This window comes from Serinus canaria, chromosome 18 (assembly GCF_022539315.1).
Source record: "Serinus canaria isolate serCan28SL12 chromosome 18, serCan2020, whole genome shotgun sequence".
Taxonomy (NCBI): Eukaryota; Metazoa; Chordata; class Aves; order Passeriformes; family Fringillidae; genus Serinus; species Serinus canaria.
The window spans coordinates 2201484-2221521 of record NC_066331.1 but is presented as its reverse complement, the minus strand read 5'-3'; the positions used below and the strand labels follow the sequence as shown (position 1 = coordinate 2221521).

Here is a 20038-nt window from a genome sequence, read left to right as displayed (position 1 = left end):
GGAGCCCAGGACTGCTCAGATAATTGCTGCCATCTAGTGAAATCCTCCCCTCTGCTCCCTGCTCCTTCTCTCCATGGAATTTCAAGGCAGTCACACGATGCTCTTTGAAGTTCACAAGAGTTTGTAGGTTTTTTTAGGGTTTTTGAAGGATTTTTGCAGGATTTGGGGCTTTCCTGCCTCCTGCTGCAGGCCAGCCCTGCTCTTTGGCCACTCTGCAAGAGGATGGTGATTCTGCAGGACCAGGGAGGGGATGCTCAGGTGGAAGGGACTCCTCACCACAGAGGCATCTCCCCAGCCCTTGCTGTTGGGCACCCACAACCCTCACACCTCACTGGGAGAGGTGACAAAACCCTCACTCACCTGAGAAATCCCTCCCTGACTCCCCACCAAATAATAACAAATATAAAACCATCACACCACAACTGACACTTCAGCAAGAACATCAGCTAAAGCCACGCATAATAAACATCCCCTGCTGCAGTCACTGATCCCTGCAAGACCAAACCCCACAAATACCTGCAAACTTGTCCATGTCCTTGAGAGGGAGGGTGTACACGAGCTGCTCATCGTTCTGCTGGATCAGGCTGGCTGCAGGGATGTGCTGCCTGATCAGAGACGTGGTGGCCTCTGTGTTGCAGTAGGCATCAATGTGCATGCTGGAAAAACACAGCAGGGATTGGGCTTTAGAGCTTGGCCTGCTCCTGACACTGCAGCAAACATTCAGTTGTACCATTCTGATTTGCATTTCCTGTTTTTCAGATTCTGTTTTTCAGCTTTTCTGATTTTCAGATTCTTTAGTGTGTGGCTCTGAGCTTCACATTAAATGTCGGTGAGCTCTGTGCCCAGAGCAGGGAGACAAAACAATTCCTGCTCCAGCTGGGCACCAAGGACAAATGATCCCAATCTCAGCCCAGGAGCACAAACCCCGTGGGCTGGAGAGAGAAAAACAAGCAGGGTGGGACTGGCTGGGCCAAAGCTGGGCTGGGACAATGAACTGCAAGGTGGGAATGGAGCAGAGCTGATCCCAGGGAGAGACCCCGTGCCCGGCCGGGCATTTTGGGGCCATTTTGGGTCATCTTGGGGGCAGCCCTGGCTGGGCTCTGGTGCTGCCCAAGGTGGATCCATGGAGGAGATCCTTGGAATCAATCCCTGCTTTGTTCTGGGACTCTGCCCAGCCTCTGCTCCAGCTCAGCCTGCACAAGGCATCAATTCAAGGATAAAAGGATCTTTTTGGGCCGTGATTTCTTAGAGATTCCAACATAAAACAGTGAAAAAAGAGATGCATGATGGCCCCTAAGAGGTACAAAACTGGGCACAGCATTACCTCAGGCGGTAGCCAATGCCCCACTTGCTCTTGAGGAAGAGAGAAGAGCCGAGGCATTTCAGCATCCCTTGGGAAATCACAGCTTTACGATCTGGAAAGGGAAGTCAGGAAGCAGAAAATGGACAATTTCCTCCCAAACCCTGCTCTGGGTTGGACACCAATGGTACCCCAGGGCTGGGGGCTGCAGCTGGGCTGGGGCAGGGCTCACCAGCCAGGATGTCAGCCTCGTCCATGAAGTGGGTGCTGAACACAGTCACACGGTTGGCCTTCCTGCTCCTCAGCAGGTTCCAGACGATGTGGCGGGAGCAGGGATCCATCCCTGCCGTGGGCTCATCCAGCAGCAAAACCTGGGGGCAAAACCACCAGGGCTGCTCAAAGCCACGGCCCCTGAGCCCAGTAATCCCCCCCCAGTGTAGCCACACTGCTCTTCCCAGAGAAAAGCAAGGCACAATTCTTCCCAAGAATATTTCTGAGTTTCACATTCTCTGAACATCAGAGACAAGAAAAAACCAATTCTTCTCTCATTTACTGCTCCTGTGTTGCTCACAGGTGGAATGCATGGTGGAAGATTGTTTACCTGAAGGGAATTGATACCTGGATTCTGGTGTGAGTGCTGTGATTCACTGACCAATTGAATCCAGGGGTGTGGGGGACTCTGTGGGCTGACAGTCACGAGATGCTGTGCAGAGTGCTTGGCAGATTCAGTTTAGATGTAATATAATGTAATACAGAATAATATAGTATCATAAAGTAATTAATTAGCCTTCTGATAAGATGGAGTCCTCCTCCTCATTCCTCTCCAATGTCTGAGAAAAAAATATCTGCTACACCCCAGCACAGCCAGAAGGGTTTGTTTGAAACCTGCCAGTTAATTCCTGTAAAATAGGAAACAGCCCAGACTAACAAGGCAGCTTTTGTCACTGTGCTTTGAATGCATCCATCTCCCTTGTGACAAATGGAAAAATCCTGTGATAAATTAATGCCACAGCCTGCTTTATTCTGCTTCCAACAGAATTATGTGCTAGAATCACAACTTAGCCACGGATTCACTCTTTGTGCTGAGGGATGGTTAAATGCACACACCTGCTTTGAAAACCCCAGGAAATGTCACACACACCATTTTTAAGCACAGATCTCAAAGCAGTCCCCCTCCTCACAGGGCAGAAATTACAGAGCTGCACACAAGAGAGCTCTGTGGCTCTGCTCCTGCTCCCAGCTCCTGGATGGCTCTGGAAGGAAAGCATCCAACAATTTCACTGCTGGGGGATAAATGCTACCTGCCAGAAACTGCACACAGAACTTGCCACACTATTTATTTGCCAAAGAGATCAAACCCAAGGCTGCTGCAATTACCTGAGCCTCAAGCACAAAGGCTGAGAGATGGCAATAATTGTAATTAAACCATAAACAAAGATAAAAAGGTGCTCAAAGGAACAATTTCTGCATTTTGCACATTAGTTGGTTTTGACAAGGGGGAGACCAAGCCTTCCATGGATCAGCAAGACCAAGCTGAGAATAATTCCATTCCTCTCACCTTGGGGTTCCCAAGAACAGCAACTCCCACTGACAGCCTCCTCTTCTGCCCCCCACTTAATTTTTTGGCTTGATTGTCCCTGATGGGCTGCATCTCCAAATCCAGCAACACCTTCTGGACCTTGAAAACACAAGAAATACGTTTTTGTTTTTTAAAAAAACTGTATTATTTTTAAACCAGATTGTTAACAATTAATATTGAAATTAACTGCTGCTGATTCCCAGAGTGTTCTGTATCTGAAGTGCACAACCTACACACAAAGTTTATTGGTGTCTATAACTGGACCTAAATGCCAGATTGAAAAGATTTCATGGGCATTTTAATCTTAGGAAAAATTAAAGGTTATCCTTGTCTAAATATCTGCCTGTACCTCTTTGTCCACTTTACCACACAGGAATATTTCCCTGCAAAAGGAAAACCCTGCAAGAGTATTTTGATTTACAGGTTAAAAACATTCATGTAAGACACCACCTGTGGCCAGGTGAGTTACCTCTTGTATCAAATCGTTCTGAGGGATGCCCTTGATGGCAGCAAAGATGGAGAGGTTCTCCTCCACAGTTAAGATGTCAAAGTGGATGTCGGCCTGGGGGCACACGCCCGCGATCTGCCGCACCTCCAGCATCTCGTCGATCTCAGACACCCTGTGCCCATACACTGACACAAACCCTAAGGGAAACGAGCACAGAATCAGGCAATGGTTTGGGCTGCAGTGGGTTAAAGCCCATCTCATTCCAACCCCCTGCCATGGGCTGCTGGCTCAGGTTGGAAGGTGTGGCTGGGGATGTGTCCAACTCCCATCTGTCAGAGCTGGGGCAGCTCTCTGCTATTCATGGGGCAGGTTCCTTAATCTCTCCCACAGCCAACCCTCCCTCCAGGAGATCTCTGCTGTTCATGGGCCATTGATTATTAATTATCTGCTGTCCATGGCCAGTGAGTGTCCCTGCAGGGCTGATCAAATTCCACCATCCCATGGGGAGATGCTCCGCCCAGGGGAGGAGCCAAGCATTCCTACCTGGATCCAATCTGAGGTGCTGGGAACAGCCCAGCAGCCTTTGCCCCCTGCATTCCCAGAGGAGCAGCTTTCTGCTGCCCTGCATTCCCAGAGGGAGAGCAGGCCCATCTCCAGCAGCCCTGGAGCTGCAGAGGAAAACTCCCCCCTTGGGCAGGATCCCTGCTCCAGCAGAACCACAGCTGGCACTGCAGGAGGGCTGAGCCCCCCTGGGATGGGACTGTGCCACCACCCTGAGCCCCCTGGGATGGGACTGTGCCACCACCCTGAGCCCCCCTGGGATGGGACTGTGCCACCACCCTGAGCCCCCTGGATGGGACTGTGCCACCACCCTGAGCCCCCCTGGGATGGGACTGTGCCACCACCCTGAGCCCCCCTGGGATGGGACTGTGCCACCTCCCTGAGCCCCCCTGGGATGGGACTGTGCCACCTCCCTGAGCCCCCCTGGGATGGGACTGTGCCACCACCCTGAGCCCCCCTGGGATGGGACTGTGCCACCACCCTGACACACAGGGGCAGGGCCTGCTCTGACTCTGGCACTGGTTTGTTTTCTTTTTTTTGTACTACTGCATTTGTATTTTTAATTTTTCTAGTAAAGAACTGTTACTCCTATTCCCACAAGACCCTTATTTTCAAAATTATCAAAATTTGGAGGGAGGGGGTTTCCATTTTCCATTTCAAGGGAGGCTCCTGCCTTTTGTAGCAGACACCTTTTCAAACCAAGACAGCTGGGAGCTCTCCACTGGAATCAGCACTCAGCAGAGAGGATTTTACAGCCCTGCGTGCACAGGAATTGCAAGTGGGCTCTTTCAGACTTTATCCAAAGAAATTTTGGTGCATCCTGGAATACCCACTGAGGTTCCCAGGCCTGGTGCATCCTGGAATACCCACTGAGCTTCTCAGGCCTGGTGCATCCTGGAATACCCACTGAGCTTCTCAGGCCTGGTGCATCCTGGAATACCCACGGAGGTTCCCAGGCCTGGAGCATCCTGGAATGCCAACCCAGGTTCCCAGATTTGGTGCATCCTGGAATACCCACGGAGGTTCCCAGGCCTGGCTGTGGAGCAGGGCAGCCCCAGGGCAGCACTCACCATCAGAGGGAGGGCACAGCCCACACAGGATGTTCATCAGCGTCGTCTTCCCGGTGCCGCTGTGGCCCAGCAGTGCCGTGATCTGCCCCTCGTAGATGTCAAAGGACAAATCTGCTCCAGGGCACAGCAAGAGGAGGTGTCAGGGTGGGGTCCTGGCCCCCCGAGGGAGCTCCTGGCTCAACCCCAATGCTCACATTCACACCCTGCCAGGGGGACAGGACTGGCCTGGCACGGTCCCACGGCCCATGGGGGTGGCCACGTCCCAGAGCCACCCAGGGAAAGGAGGTGACACGTCAGGGAGGTGGGGCAGGGGAGATGACACCCTACAGGGGCATTGGGAAGTAGGGGTGATGCCAGCTTTCCTCAGGGATGAAGGGCTCATTTTGGTTTAGACACCACTGTGTGAGAGAGGACACGCACAAGCACACCTGGCACTCGTGCTCCAGGGCCCAACCCCACCAAAAGAAACCAAAACCAGCCTGAACTGAAACCCAAGAGATCACTCAGCAACTCAGCTACTGCCCCTCTGCATCCCACCAGCAGCGAAAAAGCTGAAATGTTCTTACTTCTGAGAGCCTCCACGGTTTCCCCCTTTTTCCTGAATGTTTTCTGAACACAGCTGATTCTGAAAGAAGACACGTCATGGCATGAACTATTTCAGCACCTTTTCGTGGCATTTTCACTCATCAACACTCAGCAACAATCACAGACTGAAGTGGCACCAGATGTGTTACAAACTGATTGAGGCAAGTCAAGAGACAGAGCAGGTTCTCCCAAAACTTTGCCCATCTCCACCCTGGCGTCACAAAGCTTCTCCTGGTCACCTCCTAAGGAATTTCCTGTGATGATAAACTGAATTATTTCAAATCTGAGTCTCCTTCACATGGTGGAACAATGCTCTAGAGGATTCCCAAGCTAGGAAAGGGAACAGATACTCCCCAGCAGTTGCACAACACAACAGGAGACTCCAGAGACACGACACGGAAAAGAGGTGACAGCAGAATGGACTCCAAAGATGTGATTCCTGACAGCTCTTAATCAAAATCAGGTAAATTCTTTTATATATATATATACAATAGCAAGTATTTTATATATATAAATAGCAAGTATTTTATATATATATATAAAAATATTTATATATATATATTATATATATATAAAAATAGCCAATATATAATTTATATACATATTTATATATCTATTTTTATATATACATATATATTAGATATATATATAAAATAGCCAGTATTTTTCATATATGTATATGTATATGTATATGTATATGTATTATAGCAAGTATTTTTATGTATATAAATAGCAAGTATTTTTCTTTTCAAGAGAGGCAAAAACCTTCCTTCCAGCCCTGCTGGTTTTCCAAGTGAAAGGAACAGCCAGTTTTTCTGGAGGCACCAAATGAAGGGTGGATTTTGGAAGCCTCATCACCCTGAAAAGGAGGATGGTGAGTGGATTATGGAGGGTGAGTAATGGGGAAGAGAATGAGTATGAAAGCAAATAAAAGTTGCACATGGAGAGATGAAAAGACTGAGTGAACTTGCTGGGGCTGGGGGAGGGATGATGTGGGAAGAGTCCTGGTGGGTGAAAAATGCAACAACAGCCCCCATGTTCTCAGGGGAACAGCAGCTCTAAAACTGGACTCCTGAACCTGCAGATAATAAAAACACCTTTCAACACTTAGAAAAATCAGCGTGTATCTCGTCCATCCCTAAGATTACAGCAACAAACCCCTCACCCTGAGTGATCTGCACAGCCCTGAGGATGGGGCTGTGCTGCGTGCAGGGCTCTGCAGTCCAGGAGCTGCTGGAGCCAGCAGTGATTTTCCAGCCCTGAAACTGCAGGTGAGCTGCTGGCCCAGGCAGGGCAGGGCTGTACCTGATGGCCTCCTTGCCCTGGAATTCTGAAGGCACAGGCTCCACAATCTCACTGAAGCTCAGGCTGCCGTTGACGCTGCTCTCGTACAGCTCCTTGTAGTTCTTCCTGTGCTTTGACCAAAAGGAGGGTTTCATGAAGAAAAAGGGCGTGCGGCGCAGGCCAAACTCCCCTGGGGACAGGACACAAGGCAACTCCTCAGCAGCAACCACAAAGGTTATATATAATATAATATAATATACAATATACAATATACAATAATAATATAATATATAATAAATATATAAATATAATATATAATATAAATATAATATATAATATAACATATAATACATAATATATAACACATAATAGATACATATATACATAATACATAATTATATATATTATGTATAATATATATTATATATTAATAATATATAATATATAATATTATGTTCTATTCTATTCTATTCTACATACTATATTATATATTATTCGATATTCTATATTATATTGGGTAATATATCATATATCATATCATATATTATAATGTATTCTATAGTATTGTTATATTCTATTCTCTTACATTACATTATCATATATTATTATATATTATTATTTATTATTATATTTTGTATAGAATTTAATAATAGTTTCTATAATCATATATTATATATGTTATATTATATTTATATTATATATTATATTATATATATATGGTATATTATGTTATATTATATATGTTATGTTATATGTTATGTATATATGTTATATGTTATATATTATATATTATATTTATATATATATATTATATATTATATATTATATATTATATATATATATTATATATTATATATTATATTACATTCTATTCTATATAGAATAGAAATGATTTCAGCTAGAAGTGTAAAATCCCATGTGAGAACAGCATCACCTCCTTTCCCCAGAGAGTTCAGGGAGGAGATGCCAGCAGCCTGGGGCTCAGGATTCCAGGAGGATCCTCCAGAGGCCAGGCTCTGTCAGGAGCTCACCTGGGATCACCTGGTCCAGGTAGACAGCCAGGAGCAGGTAGAAGATGCTGTCCAGCACCAGGAGGATCAGAGAGATGCACAGAGGGTAAGGACCAGCATTGATGTTTGCAAACGTTGCCCCATCCTCATAATCCTCCAGGTGCATCACCTGCAGGGAGAGATGTCACACACCAAACAGGCCAAGCAGTGCAACAAAACCACAAACTTGGCCAAAAAATTGGCAAAAAACCCCCGAAATAATGAGAAAGGGACTGAGATCACAATGGACACAAAGAATAACAGCTCCTTTAGGGTGCTGGATATTCAACTGCTATGGAAAAAAGCATATTTTAAAAATATAAAATAATATAACATAAAATAATATAATGCAATGTAATACAATATAATGCAATTTAATGCAATATAATATAATGTAATGTAATGCAGTATAATATAATGTAATGTAACATAATGTAATATAATGTAATATAACATAACAATATAATATACATAACATATTATAATATAAATTTATTTTAAAATAAATATCAATTGATTCTTTAATAAATAATATTAAATACTTAATATTTTATAATATTATATATAGTATTATATATTATATAATAGATAGTATTTTAATAAATATAATGAATAAATAAATAAATATAATAAATATAATACATATAATAAATAATTATCACACAATAAAGATACTACATATATAATATAATATATGTAATATATTATGATATAGTAATTTATAAATAATTATATTATAGATATAAATAATTATAATAGAAATAATATAATAATAAAAAATAAATATTAAAGACAATACATAGAAAAAATAAATGTAATAAATACTTAGTAAATAAAATAAAAATTGTGTAATAAAGAGAATTTCAATATAATTTCTTTTTTAGAACTAAAACCTCCATTCCAAAGCCCCCTGAGGGGCAGGGGGGATTTACCTGTGCCACCCCAATGAGGAAGGTGCACTGGCACAGAGGGCTGAGGATCCACACCAGGGACTTGGGGAAATCCTCCAGCAGGACCATGTTGAGGCCCACGAAGCCAAAGAGCAGAGTCGCCAGGAACTCCACTATGCCCACGTGCTTGGACTTCCTGAACAGAGGGGTCAGCAGCAGGGCAAAGAACACCTGAGGGCAGACAGACACACGGACAGCCAAGTGCTGGAGTAATGATAATGATAATAACAATACAGAAATTGTGTGGGGAAACTAAGGGAAAATACCATCATAATAATAACAATAACAATAATAATAATAATATAGAAATTGTGTAGAAAAACTAAGGGAAAACACAATAATAATAATAATAACAATAATAATAATACTAATAATAATAATAATAATAATATAATAATAATAATAATAATAATAATAATATAGAAATTGTGTAGAAAAACTAAGGGAAAATACCATAGTAGTAGTAGTAGTAATAATAGTAATAGTAGTAGTAATACTACTACTACTACTACTAATAATAATAATGTGGGAAAAACTAAGGGAAAATACCATAGTAATAGTAATAGTAATAATAATATAGAAATTGTGTAGAAAAGCTAAGGAAAAATACCATAGTAATAGTAAAAATAATGATGATGATGATGATAATAATCATAATCATAATAGTAATAGTAATAGTAAAAGAAATTGTGTGGAAAAACTAAGGAAAATACCATAGTAGTGGTAGTAGTAGCAATAATAATAATAATAATAATAAAAATAATAGTAGTAGTAGTCGTAGTAGTAATGAAATTGTGTAGGAAAACTAAGGGTAATAACAACAATAATGATAATGATAATAATAATAATATAAAATTGTGTAGACAAATTAAGGGAAAATACCATAGCTGCCTCTGACAATCACATAATTAATAATCCAATTTTCCTGGTACAATCACTGCAGCACGGATTCATGGAATAATTTTCAGCTGGAAAAGACTTTCAAAAGTCCAACTGTTCCTCTCATCAACTCAGACAAGCAACTGGATAGATAAATATATTTCTGATGGATTTTTTGCCATTCTCTGACAGTTTATTAGGGTTTTACATGACACTCTGCAGTAACAGGAAATGCTTTGAAGAGGACCTGGACTGCAGAATGCTTCTGTGGAGGGCTGAAAACTCAACACCTGATGAGTTTTCATCACATACAAACCCATCATTATAAACTCAAACATTTCAGGAAGGAAAAGCATTTTTCATGGTGATGGGTGACACCTGTACCACATCCCCAAAACCAGGAGAAAACCCCAGCAAGGGCTGGGACAGCTCAGATTCCCAGCCCTGCTCAGCCCCACAGCAACACCAAATATTTGGGCAGGGGGAATAAACCAGGTGGGAAGGGAAGAAAACAAAGCAAGCCCCAGGGAAGGGGAGGCTGAGCTGCTCAGGGCCAGGGATACTCACAGAGGAGACTCCATAGAGGAAGAAAAGGAGGAAGATGACAAAGGCACTGCTCTGGGGGAACAGGGACGAGGCTGTGGCAATCACAGCCATCAGGATGGACATGACAAAAATCAGGCTCACGTAGAGCAGCACCCAGGACAGCCTAGGGAGGGAAAAAAAGAGCAGAAAAATGAATGAATCCCCAGCCACACAAACAGCAAAAGCCAGCACTCCTTAATATTCCACACAGAGTTCTCCCTCGAGTTAATTTCTAACTCCATGTCTCACTGCACCAAAGGGCAAGTGTGCAATAAAACCTGGATAAAAAAGCTGTTTGTTTGGAACAAAACCTGGATAAAAGAACTGTTTGGAACAAAACCTGGATAAAAGAACTGCTGTGAACATCCTGGGGTTGTTCTCAGCACACAGCGAGACCCAGGGCAGCTAAAGATGCACAATCAGGGGATTCACCTTTATTTTTTTGCATAATTAATTCCCTGGTATGGGCAGAAGAGGGTAACAGAGTCGTAGGTTTCAATAATTCAAGGAATTCTGTTTAAAATTTAAACAGAATTTAATTTATTACCCTGCTGCTGGGCAGGGTAATAAAATCCTGCTCTGTTGAAAAACAGAGCTGTGAGTCTGGCAGCAACTCTGACCTCAGCAAACAGGGGTGGTTTGTGTGCAGGTAGCAAAAAGTGACACATTTCATCTGAAACAACTGAAACAATCCTCATTCCAGCCAGCCCAGGGTGAAAACCCTGCCAGAAAGGACAAAGCAAAACCTGCTTGTATCCCCTCAGCTCTGAATGATTTCAAATGAACACATCATTGGGAAGAATAATCAAATATTTTATTGGCCAGGCCAATTTCCATCAGGGTGAGGAAACAATTGAAAACAATTGAAAAGCCTTTGCTGAGACTGCTCTGGCACGTTCAAATTATAGAGCTGGGTTCATTTCATTACGTGCCAGGCTGCAGGTTACCTGCTGGGCTTCTAGGAAGGGAGGGAGTGAGCAAAAAATGCTTAAAAACCTCCATAAAACCTCACACTTGATGAGGTTTAATCCCTCTGATCTGGGGTAGCTTTACATGAATAAATGCAGCAGGATTACTCATTAAAATATTCATATTTTCATGGTATTGCAAGTGTCTCTCTGTTTGATTGCAGAGAATATTTCAGTTTTTGGCTGTTTTCACTTCAAGACTGAAAGACATTTAAGAACTGGAGGGTGGGATGGAAGAGGTTAACTAGACAATTTTTTAAATACAATAAAATTTTAATATAATAATTTTTCTTTATATGTATTTAGTTTTCTTTTTCCTTTACATATATTTAATTTTTTTTTTCTTTTCTAAGGAACAGGCTGCACCCAACACTCACATACCAGAAGGCAGTGTCATGGAGTCCCAAAATTTTCAAGAACTCCTTCAGCTTCCTCTCCTTTTCTGCCACGATGTGAATTGCCAAATAATACCCAAAGGGGGAGAATGCAATCACCAGGTAAATCAAAATGATTGCACGAGGGAAATTATCAATTTCCACCACTGCAGCCTCTCCCATAACCATGGCTCTGGTCAGCTCCAGCTGCTCCCAAACAGAATGATTTGTCTTCAGCTGGAAGGAAGAGGAGGAAAAGTTATTTTGACTTTTTTTTTCCTGATTTTTCAGCCCCATCCCAATCACTCCACCCCTGCTGGAAGGGGAGATCTGGGGAGCCCAAAACCTTCCTGGCCCCAAGACTGGAAAACACCTGAATGCCTGGGGATAAAATGGGGAAATGTGGAATTTCTGTCACTTAAAAAGATGGAATTTGCTGCCACCACGAGGAGGGTGAGGAGAGGGAAATTGGCAAAAATTGCTGAGCAACAGTGGCACCAAAATAATGAATTTTGTAGGTAAATTCTGGAGTGGCATTTTGAGGCGAGCTTTTGAGGAGGGTTGTGATGGATGTTCAGCATCTCTGGGATGCAAATGGAGACAAAAATCCTCAGAATCCAACCCAAGAGGATTGGGGGAAAAAAGTCCTCAGAATCCAAGAGGATTGGGGAAATCCTGGACAAAACAGTCCTGGACAGAACATGGCCAAACCCATCCCAAAACTTCTGCCTTGTCATCAGATCCCAGCTGGGATCTGACACAGCATCTCCCAGGATTAACAAATAGATTTAACAGCCCAGGCAGCCCCAAATCTGCCCTTTTTTGGGGTGAGGATGGGATTTAGGGGGATTTTATGGCATTTTCCCAGTGGTACCTGGACAGAACATGGCCAAACCCGCCCCAAAACTTCTCCCTTCTCATCAGATGCCAGCTGAGATTTGACACTGCATCTCCCAGGACTGACAGGCAGATTAAGCAGCCCCTGGATCTGCCCTTCCTTGGGGTGAGGGTGGGATTTAGTGGGATTTTCACAGAATTCCCAGAATCCCAGGCTGTCAGAGACCTCCAAGCCCATCGAGTCCAGCCCAGCCCCAACCCCTCACCCAAACCCTGGCCCCCAGTGCCCGATCCAGGCTTTGATAAACACCCCCAGGGATGGGGACTCCAGCACCTCCCCGGGCAGAACATTCCAGAACTTTATCCCCTTTCTGTAAAACACTTTTCCTGCTCTCCAGCCTGTATTTCCCTGGGTGCAGGGGGAGGCTGTGAGCTCTGGTTGTGTCAGTGCTGCTGGAGACAGAGCCCAGCCCAGCTGAGCACAGGCACCTTCCAGGAGCTGTGAGAGGGATGGGGGCAGCCCTGAGTCTCCTTTTCTGCAGGCTGAGCACCCCCAGCTCCCTCAGGGGTTCCTCACAGGGTTTGTGCTCCCAGCCCTATTTGATGGGATTTTTTGGGGGGTTTTGGTGGGATTGCTCACCTGGATGATGGCAGCATCAATGCAGGCCTGCAGGGCTGTGAACCCCGAGCTCCAGTAGGTCACGGACTCGCAGCTCTTGCGCAGGCTGGAGCACGTGGCTGCAGGGAAAACAGGGAATCAGCATCTGCTGGAGCCCTTCCATGCCACAATTCCAGGGTAAAATCCCAAAAAATTGAGTTACAGCTGCTCCACTCCCTGATAACAGCACCAACAACACCCACAAAATAAAACACGCAACACCAAGCCAAATAAAACCTCAAAAAATGAAAATTTGGGATGATTTTCCAGCTCATTCCCTTGCAGGTTTACCTCTGGATTACATTACTATCTGGATTTACTATTAAACAGGAAAGAATCATCCTCAGGAGCCCTTTCATGCCACAATTCCATGTTAAAATCCCCAAAAATTGGCATTTTTCAGCTGCTGCACTCCCCGATAACAGCACCAACAGCCCCCACAAACCAATATACAGCAACCAAGCCAAACAAAGCAGAAAAAGGAAATTTTGGGGTGATTTTCCAGCTCATTCCCTTGCAGGTTGACCTCTGCATTACCATTACTATCTGGATTTACTATTAAATAGGGAATCAGCATCTTCATGGACCCTTCCATGCCACAATTCCACGTTAAAATCCCAAAAAATAGAGATACAGCTGCTGCACTCCCCAGTAATACCACCAACAAATATACAGCACACCAAGCCAAAAAAGAGCAAAAAAAGGAAAATCTGGGATGATTTTCCAGCATGTTCCCTTCTAGGTTTACCTCTGGATTCCCATGACTATCTGGATTTCCTGTTAAATGGGAAATCAGCATCTTCAGGAGCCCTTCCAAGCCAGGCCATGGGATGGTAAAATCCCCAAAAATTGGGATTTTACAGCTGCTGCACTCCCCGATACCAGCACAAACAACCCCCAGCAACCAAAGTACACCAGCCCAAGCCAAACAAAGCAGAAAAAGGAAATTTTGGGGTGATTTTGCAGCTGTTTCCCTGCAGGCTGACCTCGGGACTCGGTGTAGAGGGAGCCCATGGCCACGGAGTCGCGGAAGCGCAGCTGGTAGGAGAGCGGGTCCTTGAACACCACCCCCACAAAGTTGGAGGGCTTGAGGGCACTGGCCTCCTCCAGCTCCTCCTCACTCAGGTACTCCTCGGTGACCAGCCCTGGCACGGGGAACACAAACAAATTAATAGGAAATTATAATATAAATGTCAAATAGAATGAGATTATAAAACAGAAATACACTGGAAATAGAAATACAAATATAGATGTAAAATTATTGTAAGTGTATTATAATATTCAAAATAGAACAGAATATTTAAAATGGAATATAAGATTAAAATATAGAATATACTATAGTCTACTATAATATAGTATACTATAATATACTACACTATAATATACTATACTATAATATACTATAACATAATACAATATACTATAATATACTATAATGTAATGTAATGTAATATAATAAAAAAAAACCCTAAAAATCAACAAAAAAACCCAACACCTTCACATTCCCTGCTCTGAAAAATTCAGATTTTTCCTATTCCAGCCCCACTGAGTTCCCCCTTCAAACCCAAGTTCCAGCATGAAATAATAGGGGAAAAAAAGAAGATTTAGGGTGTGAATACCATCCTCAAAGTTGTCAAAAGCCACTTTCTTCATGATCTCCCGAGCCAGGGCAGTGGGGGGGGTGTAGCCAATGACAAAATTCACCAGCACCAGGGGGTCCAGGGGACCCAGGTCTGTGTTGGGCACCTCGTCATATTTCCTGTGAGGGTGCATCATGCTCATCAGGATCAGCCAGAAGAGGAAAAACAGAGGGAAAAGCACCTCCTGTGGGAAAAAAATGGAATATTTTATAATTTGGTGTTTTTTAGGGTCAAAAATATTCAATGTATGCTTATTAGGGTCAGCCAGAATGGGAAAACCAGAGGGAAAAGCACCTGCTGCCCCCAAAAATGGAATATTTCCAACCTAGGTGCTTGCTGCGAGGAGCCCTCACCTGCACACTGCTCTTCTTGGTCCTGCACTTGACCAGACAGTTCTTGAAGAGCAGAGCTCGGGTTTGCCTCCACACTCCGGCTTCCCTGGCAGCTCCTGGGGCCATCTCGGGGCTGGTTCCAGGAGAAAAACACAAATTTGGGGTGAAATGCCCAAAGAATTCCAGCGGGAGCCTCCGGGCTGGGAATGTCACAGAGAGGGCTCAGTTCGGTCTGCAGGTCTGAGAAAGTCCTGATCCACGGGTGGGTCTGGCATGGGGACTGGGAATGGGAACTGGGAATGGGGAACTGGGAATGGGGAACTGGGAATGGGGAACTGGGAACGGGGAACGGGGAACTGGGAACAGGGAACGGGAAAGACTGGGAATGGGAAAGAAAGACTGGGAATGGGAAAGAAAGACCGGGAATGGGAGAGACCGGGAATGGGAGAGACCGGGAATGGGAGAGACTGGGAAAGGGAACTGGGAACAGGGAACTGGGCATGGGAAAGACTGGGAATGGGAAAGACGACTGGGCATGGGAAAGACGACTGGGCATGGGAATGGGGAACCGGGAATGGGACAGACTGGGAATGTTCTCCCAGGAGATTGATCAATGGGATTCAATGGGAATGTTCTCCCAGGAGATTGATCAGTGGGATCCAATGGGAATGTTCTCCCAGGAGATTGATCAGTGGGATTCAATGGGAATATTCTCCCAGGAGATTGATCAGTGGGATTCAATGGGAATGTTCTCCCAGGAGATTGATCAGTGGGATTCAATGGGAATATTCTCCCAGGAGATTGATCAGTGGGGTTCAGTGGGAGTGTTCTCCCAGGAGATTGATCAGTGGGATTCAATGGGAATATTCTCCCAGGAGATTGATCAGTGGGATTCAGTGGGAATGTTCTCCCAGGAGATTGATCAGTGGGATCCAATGGGAATGTTCTCCCAGGAGACGGCTGCACGTACCTGGGCTGGGCTGGGGGGCTGCAAGGGCTCTTCTCTCCTGGGTTTTGCCACCCTTTCTGCTGCCTGAGGTTGGCACTCAGGGCTCAATCTCCATCTCCCTCTGCTGCCTCAGCTGGGAACCTCGGGACATTTCACCTGGGAGGGGGAGACAACACAGGAGCTGCTCAGAGGGGACAGGTGGCACCAAGGCCACCTCCAGCACACCAGTGACAAACTGCTGGGGTTTGGCTCTCTCCTGCCTCTGCCAAAGTCAGGATTGAAGCTCCTGAGATGGGATTTTGTGTTCAGACTCAGGCGTTTATTTCTTATATGGATAAGAAGAAAGAAGATAAGAAATAAAGATGGAAATATGGATGAGAAATAAAGAAGAATCTTTATTTCTAATATGGATAATTTCTTACCTAGATTGCAGTCTCACAAGGGGTGAGTTCTGCAGTGTTTCACTAACAAGCTACACAATGGCTGTAACTATCTCTCTCTCCAAGGCCTTTGAAGGATAAACTGCCCAATTAAGGAATGACACCTCAATTATTTTCACTTTTAACCCAATAACCAACCACCTGTGCCTGCAATGGGGACTTTTTTATCCAATGACACAAAACCACCCAAACCCACGGAGAAGAAGGTGAAGAAGAAGGAGCAGCCTCTGCCCTAAACCCTCCATCCTGCTTTATATCTATTACTGTATTCTTACCCTTAACTTCAAGTTGTCCACTCTGTGACATCACACACTTCTAACCAACTCCACCCCCACAATCCCAGTGCCATTAATCAATTCTGGAAGCCAAAATTAATCAATTCTGGAAGCCTCTCCACAGCCTCAGGTCAATGCAGAGCTCTCTTGGGGGTCAGTGCCTGCCAGCACAGAAAGTCTCCAACTCTCAGCCTCCAAAACAAGAAACTGAGTAATTCCTCAACCCTTCAGCCAAAACACAGTGGAAAATATGGAATTTATCCATATTCCAGCCTTCCAGCTCCCAGCACTCCCTCCAGAAGCAGGCTGATGTTGTTGGTGCCTGGGCAGAGCTCTGGGCTCTCAGTTATCTGTCAGACACCACATGGCCCAAACTTCCTTCCCTGGCTGGGTTTTAATGGGCAAATCTTTTTTTGGAGCACAGGAACGGGACACAGGAAGCTCCTCAGATGTCAACACCACTATAAATACACAAATATTTTATACACAGAGCCTGTCTGAGCGTGTGAGGGGTGAGAGGAGGGAAAAGGGGCTAAAAGGAACCAAATTCCCACTCCCAGGCTGGCTCTGGGGTCCTCCGTGGAGCAGAGACCCCACGAGGGATGTAGGATACAATCACTACAAGAGAATTTCTGGGAAGGAATCCCATCTCCAGCCTGGAGTGCTGCCCTCACACTGAGACTACTTCAAAAATTAAAAAATAACAAAATATTTTGCTTTAAAAAAAAATAAATAAATCCAACAACAAAATGCTTCAAGCTATGACAGTAACCAAGCCCTGCAGGAAAAATGAGTACAACTCCTCTGGATATTTCCAGGCAAAAAAACCTTTCCCAGTGACAGCAGAGTGTTTGAAAAATAATCAGAAGCAGCAGCTCTTGCTTACAGGTCATGAAAATCACTGTGCTTCTCCCTCTGCTCACAGCACGCCCTGCAAGTGCCACTGCTTGCACATTCCAAAATCACTCCCAGGAATAAAACTCCACCAAGGGCCCTCCTCAGCACAAGGGTCTGACCCAGCAACCCCTTCCCTCAGCCACAATATTTTAAATAGATTATAGTCATAATATCAATTACAATATTAATTATAATAAAACCTGGCAAAGATGATTTAACAAGATTCAATCACCAGTGCCAGTTACTGTTTTTCTCTAATTTGTTTTCTCTCCACTTCCAAAACCCAAAACACTCCCACATCTCCACTGGAACCCTGCCATGCTTTCATTTACGTCAGCCAGGTTGGAGGAAGGGTCATTTGAAGAATGTTAATTAATTTTTCATATTACACCTGCCACCTCCACGCAGGCTACAGAACGATGAAGGACACTGAAGAAGCATCACATGAAGGGTGAAAAATTGTATTTGGGGGAGGAAAAAAAACCCTCTTTGAAACTCCAGATGAAGGAAAGGAACACAGAGGCCCAGCAGAAAAAGCTGCCAAGGCATTTGAATTGATTAATAGCAGACAAAATGAAGATGGGCTCAGGCTGTGAGAATCCTGCTCAGTCCAGGCACTGCCTTGTGATTTGTGCTGCTGTGGCAAGTGGGTGACACACGAATGCTCGTGGGCATCTCAGTCAGAGCCATCTCGAGGGAATGGCTGGATCTGGGCTTTAATCCCCATCAGAGATGCCAGTGCTTCTTCAACACAGCTCAGCTGATCCCTGGGAAGGCTCCCCTCCCTTCCCCAGGCACCAACCTGGCAACGGGCTTTAAAGGTCACATGGCGACAGTGCTGCACAGCACGTTTGCCTTGTCTCTCAAGCCAAAAAAAACCCAAAAACCCAAAGAAAACCAAACAAGAGGGGTGTCAGCCACAGCTAAATGAGCTGTGGCTCGAGGCAAAAACAACTCATGAGTGAACAACAGCAGGAAAATGAGATTATTGATCTTGCTGCTACAAGGCAGCAGCCGAGGTGGTCCTTCAGCAAAACTCTGCTGTGCTCTTTACATTCTTTAAATTGTGACTACAACAACACACAATAACTTAAATGCTTTATGTGGGAAGTCTAAAAAATCGGCTGAATTTTCTCCCTTTTCTGAATTTTCTTCCTTCTCTGAATTTTCTCCTATATCAGCCCCAAGGGGAACCCCCACGTGCCCGGGGCTGCAAACCCCTTCCCTCCGAACTCATCCCTGCTTCCCTGAGGGGACAAGGAATGACACGGAGCAGAGCTGGGTCGGGCTGTCCCTGCACAGTTCCCGCAGCATCCCCAGCATCCCTGCACATCCCCGAGCATCCTCCTGCATCCCTGAGCATTCTCCTGCATCCCTTAACATCTCCAGCATCCCTGCACATCCCTGAACATCCCCGAGCATCCTCCTGCATCCCTGAGCATCCTCCTGCATCCCTTAACATCTCCAGCATCCCTGCACATCCCTGAACATCCCCGAGCATCCTCCTGCACCCCTTAACATCTCCACCATCCCTGCACATCCCTGAGCATCCTCCTGCATCCCTGAGCACCCCCCTGCATTCCTGAGCATCCCACGGCATCCTTGAGCCTCCCCGAGCACCCCCCTGCATCCTCCCGCCTGCCCACGGCGCCCCAGCCGCGGGTGCCCCGCGTGTCTCACAGGGAGGACACTCCTGTTTTGCACATCTCCCTTTTCCCCGCTCCGAGTCCCTGGAAATGCGCTTTTCTCACCGTTCTGCGCGCAGCCCCGCCGGCTCGGCTGCCCCAGCCACGGGCACCCGCGAGTAATGACGCGCACCCAGGTGCAGCCCAACTCCTCCTCTTCCTCTCCGCTCCTTCCCCTTCCCGTCCCACCCGAGCCGGAGGGGCCGGGCCCGGCTCCTGCCACCGCCCCCGGCCCGGGACCGCCCCCTCGGCAGCGGGGCCGGCCGTGCCCCGAACCCCCCGAACCCCCCGAACCCCGCCAGTACCCCCCGGTACCTCTCGGTATCCACTGAACCCCGCCGGTACCCTCCAGAACTCCGGTACCCGCCAAACCCTGCCGGTACCCCATCCTTGTGGGACCACCCCTCCCAGGGACTGCCATCCTCCAGGTGACCACCCCTCCCAGGGACCCCATCTTTGTGGGACCACCCCTCCCAGGGACTGCCATTCTCTGGGTGACCCCCTCCTCCAAGTGACCTCCCTCCCAAGGTTTCTCTTCTCTTGGGGATCCCATTTTCTCTGTGGCCACCTCTCCTGAGGACTCCCTCCCAGGGACCCCCATCCTCTGTGTGGCCACCCCTCCCAGGCACCTCCATCCTCCGAGGGACCCCTGCTCCAAGGAACCCCCCTTCCAAGGAGGACCCCATTCTCCAG

General features: G+C 45.7%; 1 protein-coding gene across 1 annotated transcript in view; it reads right to left on the bottom strand.

Moving 5' to 3' along the window:
* Positions 1-19511, bottom strand: part of ABCA5 (ATP binding cassette subfamily A member 5) — a 38724-nt gene extending 19213 nt beyond the window's left edge. Inside the window, exons 1-18 of the mRNA XM_009094311.4 lie at positions 19412-19511; positions 16070-16204; positions 15121-15232; positions 14747-14951; positions 14114-14272; positions 13110-13207; positions 11640-11869; positions 10273-10414; positions 8809-8997; positions 7859-8006; positions 6849-7017; positions 5525-5583; positions 4959-5069; positions 3349-3524; positions 2859-2978; positions 1533-1671; positions 1325-1415; positions 517-656 (exon numbers count right to left, since the gene is read on the bottom strand). Of these exons, the coding sequence (XP_009092559.3) occupies positions 517-656; positions 1325-1415; positions 1533-1671; positions 2859-2978; positions 3349-3524; positions 4959-5069; positions 5525-5583; positions 6849-7017; positions 7859-8006; positions 8809-8997; positions 10273-10414; positions 11640-11869; positions 13110-13207; positions 14114-14272; positions 14747-14951; positions 15121-15225 (2281 nt within the window). The 5' untranslated portion in view covers positions 15226-15232; positions 16070-16204; positions 19412-19511. The remainder of the gene's footprint in view (positions 1-516; positions 657-1324; positions 1416-1532; positions 1672-2858; positions 2979-3348; positions 3525-4958; positions 5070-5524; positions 5584-6848; positions 7018-7858; positions 8007-8808; positions 8998-10272; positions 10415-11639; positions 11870-13109; positions 13208-14113; positions 14273-14746; positions 14952-15120; positions 15233-16069; positions 16205-19411) is intronic.
* Positions 19512-20038: the final 527 nt, after the last annotated feature.